Source organism: Rhipicephalus sanguineus, chromosome 11, assembly GCF_013339695.2.
Source record: "Rhipicephalus sanguineus isolate Rsan-2018 chromosome 11, BIME_Rsan_1.4, whole genome shotgun sequence".
Lineage (NCBI taxonomy): Eukaryota > Metazoa > Arthropoda > Arachnida > Ixodida > Ixodidae > Rhipicephalus > Rhipicephalus sanguineus.
In genome coordinates this window covers 68908746-68918462 of record NC_051186.1, presented here as the reverse complement: position 1 = coordinate 68918462, position 9717 = coordinate 68908746, and the positions used below count along the sequence as shown (strand labels likewise).

General features: G+C 46.9%; 1 protein-coding gene across 1 annotated transcript; it reads right to left on the bottom strand.

Annotated features, from left to right (window-relative positions):
• Positions 1-254: 254 nt before the first annotated feature.
• LOC119375650 (uncharacterized) lies at positions 255-8076 on the bottom strand. The gene is made up of 6 exons (XM_037645877.2): positions 7841-8076; positions 5338-5445; positions 4502-4609; positions 4008-4157; positions 2882-3087; positions 255-1331 (listed from the first exon to the last, which is right to left on the bottom strand). The coding sequence occupies exons 1-6, from the start codon at positions 7985-7987 to the stop codon at positions 1022-1024; spliced, it is 1029 nt and encodes a 342-aa protein (XP_037501805.2). The 5' UTR covers positions 7988-8076; the 3' UTR covers positions 255-1021.
• Between the last annotated feature and the right edge of the window lie 1641 nt (positions 8077-9717).

Here is a 9717-nt window from a genome sequence, read left to right as displayed (position 1 = left end):
CGGCATGTTAAAAAAAAAAAAAGATCTCACTGGTATTTGTTACTAGGCAGTGCAGTGTGTGGAATAGTAACAGCTGTAGATTTGGAACAATGCTTGATGGCATCTTTTTCTTCTAGCTCAACAGTCTACCCGCTGCCCTGTCAGAAGGTAAAACTTATGATGATGCTTATCTAACGATTTGCAGGACATGATTGTGCTTAGGTCTCCGTGTGATGTATACACCCCGCCCCCCTCCTACGCACACACACACACACATCCTATTAGTACTAATACTAAGAGCATTAGACACTACTGCAGATGTGTGAAACTTTGCAGCAGATATACCTTGTTCCCTAGTGGAGCCATTGTGGCCTCTGTGGGCCTATCAAGCACGCATTGCACAAACAATTGTTACCACCGAGATTTCGGCACACGTCTCTGCATGTTCGTGCCCCCGCTTTGTTTTTCGTGTGATCAGATGTACTATGCAACACAGGCTTCAGACAAGATGAAACAAGGCAATGTGCAAACGTCATAACTCGCCCACGCAAGACGTATGTTGCATTTTGACATGCGCGAGAATTTACAAATGAGTGAAACTAATCAGTATGAAAATCCCTATTCCGAGATAAAGTAGCAAGATGTGTTAATGCAACGTGCACTAACCATCTAGCCAAGCGCTTTCTGTGTCCAAAGAAAGTAAACTTACACCCGTATTATGCGTAGCAATCACGGAAACTTGTCTTCACTAAAAATGAACTGGTTGTAGTAGCGTGAACGTGGCACATCGAGAATAGATGGCATACAAATAAATATGCAAGCAGCAGTGCATGTGTGTTTGTTTGCACGCCTTCTTTGCCTGTATGCTGTGTTCCCACAACAACTAGAGCGTTCGAGACACAGTACCAGATCACCACACTCAAATACTAAGAACTCCAGTTCAGACAAACACTCTTCATGGTACTCCATCTCTTCTCCTAAGCACAACGTTGAAGTAATTGCAGGGTTCAAACAGCCTTTAAGTGATGCTCATTCATTACAGTCACGCTGCAGACGCGTCGCTGGTTGACTCTGCATACACGGAGAGCGTGTCGTTGAGGCAGAGGTCGTCGTTGCGAATGTGCAATCGGACTGACTGTCGGTCGCTGTTGGTCACGACCTCCGCGTCGAAAAAGCTCCCTTCGAACTTGACGTCCTTGGGTACCTTGATCTTCTTCAGTCCGTGCAAGGTGACCGGAATGGCAAAGCCGGGGAGCCGCTCGTAGCCGCTCGGCAGATGGCGCAGGCAGTCCAGAGGCACGTCGTCCCAACGCCCATAGTCGACAAACCACACCCGCACCTTCTTTTTTGACCTGCGCACAAGACGTGACATCATTGACAATACAATGCCTGTCATCACCTTTACTTGGTACGAAAATTCACGAAGATACAGCCTGCTGCAGATACTGCCACAAACTACGTATATCTCTCAAAGCACGTTGCTTTCAACAAATGGAGATTACTTGAATGACAAGCGACAACACTCCATAACATACAGTAGGTTTTCAGTAAATGGAAATCTCTTAAACAGAATTGCTGCCTAAATGAAACAACTGTCTCCAATGTGATTGGTTTCGTACTTGGACTCTGCGCCCCTGTTCACCTATCAGTAAACGAAACTCCTGTTAAACGGAGCACAGTACTTTCCTGGGCCCTTCAGGTTCTGTTTAATGAGAGCCTACTCTATCTGCCTACAGAAACTGACGCCTCTTCGTGTTTGCCACATTCTACGATTGGATGTTGTCAAATGTTGCTTGTTTGGTGTCAGCTACTGCTTAAATTGCCGGGTTTTGTAGTTGGCGGCACATCCGTGGACAGGTACGAGTTATGTCCAAAAACACGGTAGCCACTGTCGAAGCTGTTTTAAGCTATTAACCGTGTTGTTTCACTGCCACAAATGCAGGCTGTCCCTCTAAATTTCTCCGTTGATCAGCTGAGCTAACAACAATCATCTGGGATGGAATTCTCAGCCAGTCATGTCAAGAAGTACAATTACATTCACTAGATTTTGGGTGACTAGCAACGGATGCATTGGCGTGTTCTACGGACGAAAGCGTTCTTGGTACTGTGCCGCGGCAACGTGCTCTGCGGTGTGCGGCGTAGGCTTTCAGCTCAAACAAAACCGATATACTACTATAGTCGATTACAACCTAAAAAAAAGACGTCAGCTCCGCCCATAGGCGTGCGCACAAGGGGGGCGGCTGCCCCCCCTAATCACCTAAGAGGGGGGGGGCGCAAAATCTGCCCTGTACACTGATCCTTCTAGTCACCTAAGAGGGGGGTGCAAAATCTGCACCATACATTGACTTAGTAGAGGGGGGGAGGGCGCTGCGATGAACCTTCGCCCCCCCCTGATTGAGAACCCTGTGCACGCCTATGGCTCCGCCCACTGCCATCCCTGTCCCTCTCACAGAGAATTTGCATACATGCTCCATCCAATAGCGCTTACTCATTTTCGTGACCTCAAGCATGTCACAAGCCTTATACAGACACACGTTCGTGTCACTGGTTTTAGGTTGTAAACACAAACGCCCTGGTAAATTTCGCCAGGGTTTCTGACATCACTGCTCAGCCAAACATAATGTTTTATGTATTAATGACGAACATTTCTCTATTGGTATGTGTAGTATCTACATTAGCCGAGAAAAAGCACTTACTATTAGAGTGGAAACCAGCTAGCATGACTGTCTTTCACGGCTTAATGGCAGGCGTGCCTTGATTCTGTGGGAGGAGCTTCCTCTTTTTCTGAGGTTGTAAATGAGTATAGTCATGCAGAAAATCTTGTGAAAGCGGCTGTATCTTTGAAAATGATGGGCAGCGAATACAGTCCCCGCGTCCAATGCATGCTGAAGGCCCAACGTACCCGTCGCTGCTGTCTGCGTCCTTTTCGTCATGCTGAATGGGCCCAATTTGTCCCCGGTACCACGTCGAGTCCTTTTCGTGCAGAACGGCAACGAGATCACCTGGGACAGGCTCCTCGAGTTGTTTCTCTCTGGATACCACAGTGTTCAGTGCCTTCACCATCTTGACTAGGTCTCGTAAGGCCGACATCTCTTGCAGGTAGATTACCTAACGGGCAAAGGTGACCAAATGAGAAATAGTAAAAAAAAAAAAAAATGCTTGAGCCGGTTCCACACCACGTGAAATCGTTGTAAAGCGAAGCTGTAATGATGGTGACAATGACTTTCGGTACAAAAAGGTCCTCATCATCATTTCGTTCTATATATTTGTTTGAAGAAAAGCATCAACGTCATCACCTCCTTTTATTCATTTGAAGGAAAGCATCATTATCATAATTTCGTTCCATTTATTTCTTTATTCATCCCCCCCTCTGGTCATGTGACCTGTGTGACGCATACTACAGTCGAACCACACAATAACGAAATCGGTGGGAACGCGATTTTTTGTTCGTTCTCGTGAACATTTTGTTGTCGCGAAAATAGAAAAATACACACATAATTACTGCGCACAACCAAAATTTATCGTGGTCGTCGTGGGAGCCGAGGAAAGTAGCGACCAAAAAACACATGCTCTGTATAAAACTGTCCAATAAGGCTGGACATTTCACAGGCAAGCTAGTACAGCAGACTCTCAGTAAATGGAAATCTCTTAAACGGAACTGCTGCTTAAATGGAACAACTGCCTCTAATATGATTGGTTTCGTACTTGTATTCTGCACCCCTGTTCATCTCTCAGTAGATGGAACTCCTGTTGGATAGATGGATGAACAACTTTATTTTAGTCCTTCGGTGCGTGCGATTAGCGTGCAGCGGGCCGCTCCCACGTCGGGACAGAGAGGCCTTGCCCCTCCGCCGCGTCGCGGGACGGAACATATTTCACTGGTCCGTTGAGGTTCCGTTTAATGAGAGTCTACTGAACATACTTACTACACACCCAAAAAAAGCGCCAGGTTCGCATGGAGAGGCAAGGCCTGTCAAAGGAGTGGAAAAGTAAAATGTAGCATGAGCAAAAGTAAAAGCAAAGCTCACCTTTTTGTCCTCCCCCAATCTAAGGAAAACGACCGGGACTCGCATGCCCAAGGGAAGCCTTGAGCACGGAAACTGACCGCCACCAATGTCACCATCTTTCTTCAAATGGGGCTCAGAGGATGGGAGAGCCGTTGACGAGTTTTCACTGCCCTGTGAAAACATGTCATGTATCTCGTGGACCAATTATTACCAAGTTCAAAGTGCGTGCAAAATGCCAGTGTGGTACAAGATGGAATGCAAAATACAACCGTGTTATAACGCAGTTGCACTGGAGGTTAAAATATATTTGCTGTGTCAAATGTTCCTTACAAGCACACTAATCCTTACAGGCTTGTAATAAGCGAGAAACAGTTTAGATTTTTGCTCTTATATTCAGTAATTTGTTATGTCATACATCGAGGTTCAACAGCTGTCCTCCCCACTGTACTAGGGTTCACAGCAACACTGAGGAGTGTGCTAAGCAGAATGTCACCAGTTTGCCTCTTATTGATTACCTTTTCGTCATGGTTTGAAACCCGGTCCAGAGCAGGGGGCGTTGGGGAGCTCAGCAACTGCATGGTCACTCTCTTCCGGGCTTGCCTTTCAAGCAGCTCCTTCAGCTTCTACATGCGGCGGGTTGCATGAAACGTCCATGTAATAGTGAAAGAAATAACAGTTTAATCGAAACTTGTTTTGAAGAACGGTATTACAGGATTGTACAAGAACACAAGCACCAATGAGAAGTACGTACATGTATATTATCTACAAGAACAGCCAGTATATAGACTATTTTATGTATGGGTTTTGGTGCTGCCATATTGAACCGTAGCATTGTTGTTTTCTATCTTTAGCAACCAAACGAACAGTGCAGTTGTAGACGCCTGAGCATGGAAACAGTTGGGTTGGTGCGTTTGACGTTTCATGACCTTATTAATTCACGCCGCGATGTACAAATATGACAAAACATTCGTTTAACACCCCAAAGAGGTGGTGCCCATGTGTCTTACGTAAAATAGTCTATAGAAGCATCCGTCACTCGCCTCAATCTAAGGATGCAGAAACACAGACACCACTATCCTTCCGGAATGATTTCATTAGGTATGCCAGCCAATGAAACCTCTTCCCTATGTAATTGTAAAAGTAACTTTCCCATGAGGTAAAAGCCTTTTTTTTTTTTACCATTCCCTTTACCCTCTTGACATGGCAAGTTTCAAGTGTAAACCCTGAAAATGCCACGCATGCACAAACCGCATTAAAGTCAGAAAGTAAATATGTATTAAGAGTCTAACTAAACTGTCAACATCAGTGTAAAACGGGAAACAACAGTTGCCACAATTACGGGAGCACCAACCTTGGCTTTTTCGGAGCTCTGTTCTGGCGATGTTGCTCCAGAGGTACGAAGTGCGTCCTTTTCGTTGGGGCTGTTGCCAGCAACCGGTGTGGTACAATTTGGCAGTGCCTGAGTAGACAGATTTACGCATTTTTGAGGTGGAGCAAGTCAACTATCTGAAACACTTGTGAAGCGCTTGATGTCACGAAAATGAGTCAGCGCTGTTGTTCTTTTGCTGCGCTATATACACCTTTTCAAATTCTCACGCCAGGGAGGCGCCATATTGAAATGCGCGCCGTCTAACGTGCAAGATTGGCGAAATCGCCATCTTGGGCTGCGCGTACTCGAACCGGCGCGCTATCTGTTGGTGTGAGGTCCCCGCTAAAGCCTGTGTTTGCTGATTTTTCGTTTCTTTAAGCTGTTTTGTTTGGTATCGTCGCTGCCATTGACTTATTTGTGGCTGTCTGAACCGTTCAGCGGCGCGCATTCGCCCGTGCGACGCAAGAATTAGCTCCGCGTCAGCGAACGGCAGTGCTTCGTCGTCGGTAGCAGTAGCAGCCAGCGTAGTACCAGGTCGATCACGGCGTGAAGTGTTAATAATCGGTAACTAGAGCGTTCTTGAAGCTGTCTACCGCTTTCCTTTATTGGCGTACTAAATGTTTACGGATTATCCATCAGTTTCAAACCTCCGCGCATACTCGTTGGCGGCGCGTAAGTTTGTCAGCTGTAAACTGTAAACACCGCACAATCCTTCTTCACAGATACAGCTGACCTACATTCACCCCGACGACGTCGAAGACTAGGTCAAGGAGACCTGTGAGTGGCCAGAAATACCGCGAGCGAACATTGTTTATATCTCGTTGAGGCGAATGCATGGGGTCTTCGCCAGGTGTGCAACTACGAGGCACTGGAGTCGCGCAGCTACGTGCAGTTTGACTGTGTGGGTCAGTCGCTGGCGCACGGTGTGAAGGAAAAAGTCGTGCTGGTGAAGGGGAATGTGACACCGTCGCAAGCCGTGAACAGTAGGCCCCATCGCGCGTGGGTTTCCGCGAGGCCGTCCGCTGAAGTACGGCGCGCGCAGGCTGCACATGCGTAACCGGGCAAGGCGGAGTTTGCAGCCGTGTCGGCCGCTGTGTTATGGACGATATGAAGGGTGAATCCGCAACATTCTCACGAGTTAGTAGGTAAGTCATCAGTGGCTTGCGTACCTTTCTTTCCTATCTAGGATGCTGCTTGGGAACATTGTTCTCGTCTTTTTTCCTGCCGCCAACGAAATACCGGGAACAGAGGCGTGACCAGGGCGACACGCGCAAGTTCTTACTATTTAGTGAAGCCACCCACTGCTGCCGCAACTCAGGCGACGAAGGAAAACGATGCAGCGCGAACATGCCACGCTTGCACTCATCGCGTGGCGTACATGCGCTGGGGACACACGATTGCACCTTAAATATTTCTCTTCCGCGGCTTGTTCGTTCACCCATACACGACACAGTGATGGCCAGATGACTTGCTATGAGAATGCAGTAAATGTTCTGCCATGGTAGTCACTTCGTATCGGACACAGGCGCATAACACAGTCACACAAACGCGTACCGAAGCAACACACACACAGCACTGGCGCAGCCCAAAGCACGGAAGTTTTTCCGATTTACCGACGCCACCCATTTCTTCTGCAATTCCGGCGACGACGGAAAGCTATACAGCGAGAACATGTCACACTTGCAATCCTCGCGCGGCGTGCTGTGCTGCGGGCACACAATCACGCCTAAAATGTTCCCTTTCCGCTGATTGTTCGTGCACCCGTGCACGACACAGTGATGGATCGGTTCTTTGAATACGCACCATTTCCGGCCATGACAATCGCTTTTTATCGCAAAGGGCCTAATTCACACACAACATCCAAGCGTACCAAGCGTACAGGTTCAACATGCGCAGCCCAAAGCGCGATGGCAACACTGAAAACATACCCTCGACCCCTGCAGCGCACTGGTGCGAGCATGGGTGCGAGGGTGCTCCTGTGAAAAGGTGTATTGATACTCCAGGACAAAACAAAAAGACTAGCTTCAGAACGACTGCGCAACGAAAAAATATGAACAAAGAAGACACACCCAGCGCTGGACGTGTCTTCTTTGTTGTCTGTGTTTTTTGGTTGCGCAGTCGTTCTGAAGTTATGTATTACCAACTTGCCCAAAATGCTGCTCTCGAAAAGGCTAGACACACATGTGCACACATGTGTGTCTATAGTCTTTTTGTTTTGTCCTTGTGTATCAGTATACCATAGCAAAAGAACGATGCCATACCAACTAGCCATCGTCAAAGCCTTACTGCAGCGTTATTGGACGGAGCATTTATGCAAATTCTCCGTCCCCAGCTCCATCCCCAGCGATGGCTGGGGATGGAGCCGACATTTTCTCTTAGGTTGTAAACAAGTACAGGATATTTTGAGCACCTTGAAATTTCATTATAGTAGGCATTTTCAAGAAAACGACTGCACTGAAACGAAAGTAGTACATATACAACTTACCTCTTTACGTGAGGTGCCTAGCGAGGAAGCCGGCAGTATGCTCTGCGGGCTAGCCGCCTTCTTCCTCTTGCTTTCCTCGAGCACGGCTTTGAGCCGGTCAAGCTTGCTGAGGCCGCTACCCTGCTCGGCGTTCGGGAGTTGGCGCATGGCAGCTCGCTGAGTCGACTGGTCGTGTTCGCTTCCACTCTCTGTTGGTGCCAGCCTGGATCCTATTGGCTCACAGCTTTGAAAGCTGCCAGACCTGTGTGCGAGGAAAAGCGCTGGAAATTTCAGGAACGTATAGTGCAAGAACATTTAACAGTTACTGGCCGGCCCATCTCATCGCTGTTTTGTTTGTCAGCAAACCTTCACTTTCATGAGTGCAGTGCGATGTTGCCAAGAGAAAGCGTACAGTTCTCTACAGTGTTAAAGGCAACACCTATCTGGAATTATGTCATTGACTACAAGTAGCCAGCTAACTCTGTTGCAATGCTTACCACCTTTGGTCACAACAAAAACAGTTCTTGGAGATGGACACGATGGATGGGACAGTGGCTGATTAAAAAACTGTTTGAAAAAGCCATCGCTAGCTATGTTAATAGAACTCAAAGGCGAAAGCAAAGCCAATGAATCAATTTTGAAATTCACGACACGTGATCCGAGTAACAATCCAAGCCATTTCTGAACACAAGAGTCGTAATACTTACCCTCATGAGAGAGGTTGTACAACATTAATGTAAGTTGTACAACTGAAGTAGGATGCAGCTCTCAGGTACATGCCATCCCTAAAAAGCTCACACAAGAGGTTGAACAGCATACTGTAGACTAGATTTCTAATTACATGTTACTGATTGTACACTGCCCTTGTGTTCTTGTAGCAAATGTTCCATGTACATTACATATTTTTTTGCACCTGCCCCTAGCCATGTCTCCTTTCTAACTCAGTGGTATTTGTAAATCAACGATAAATAAATATGAACTAGCCATACGTGCGACCCACTGTGCTTTTATTACCGTCTCCACACTTTCAGCTGGATTTGACTAGTATTCCCGGACAATGGCCCATTACCATGTACCATATGACGTGTCGCGTAAGGCAGTAAACAACGCCACGTTGTGCACTTGCATCTGTCACCACGCGCTATCAATACATGCAGATCACACATCAACAGCGGGCCTAAACGATCGAATTGAAGTGACGCAATAATTGTATAGTGATTGTGTAGTGACACAATCAAAAGAAAAATGACCGAGAAAAAACATACGTCCGCGCGGGTGTACTGTCCGCCTAGGTGAGTTACATGCTGAACAACAACGAGCAGTTTTTTTTTTTTTTCTCAACTACAACCTCCAACAGCAACGCACAGCTACAGACGTAGCGGGGTAGACTTAGATTAAAATACACACCATTTATCTCAGCGCTAGAATACCACGTTAACAAAGCACTCGATCGATCATCAATGGACAATCGTTTAATTATGAACGATCTAGAGAATTGCCGATCGTAACACGTGGTTCAAAGATATGACAAACGTGCAAGTGACAGCGAACACAAACCCATCACCGAATCAAGGAAATATGAAATCCAATAACTTACCGATCACCCTGAAAAAGATAGAAAAAGAGCTGTGAGCAACTCAACCCAGTAGTGCGCGGCAGTCACGTTTGCGACAAGTCCTCAATCGGCAAAGTTTGTTTGTAGTCGGTAAAACGATCGAGCTATTCACGACAAAGAGGAACGCACTTCGCGAACAAAAACAACTGAGCGTGAAGCGACAACTCGTTGACGCAGGTCAGGTGAATGACATCAGACATCAACACCCGGCATGCATCACATGGCAAAACATGATGTTGTATGACTTCGTCAGCGAGTGCGTCACGACATGTCATGCAACAGG

Bases quoted from the DNA above. Each gene is read 5' to 3' on its own strand.
- LOC119375650 (XM_037645877.2), bottom strand. From the start codon at position 7,987: ATGCGCCAACTCCCGAACGCCGAGCAGGGTAGCGGCCTCAGCAAGCTT. The intron at 5,446-7,840 runs GTAAGTTGTATA...CTGTCTACTCAG, and splicing joins TAGGCACCTCACGTAAAGAG to GCACTGCCAAATTGTACCAC. The intron at 3,088-4,007 runs GTGAGCTTTGCT...TTTGCCCGTTAG, and splicing joins GATTGGGGGAGGACAAAAAG to GTAATCTACCTGCAAGAGAT.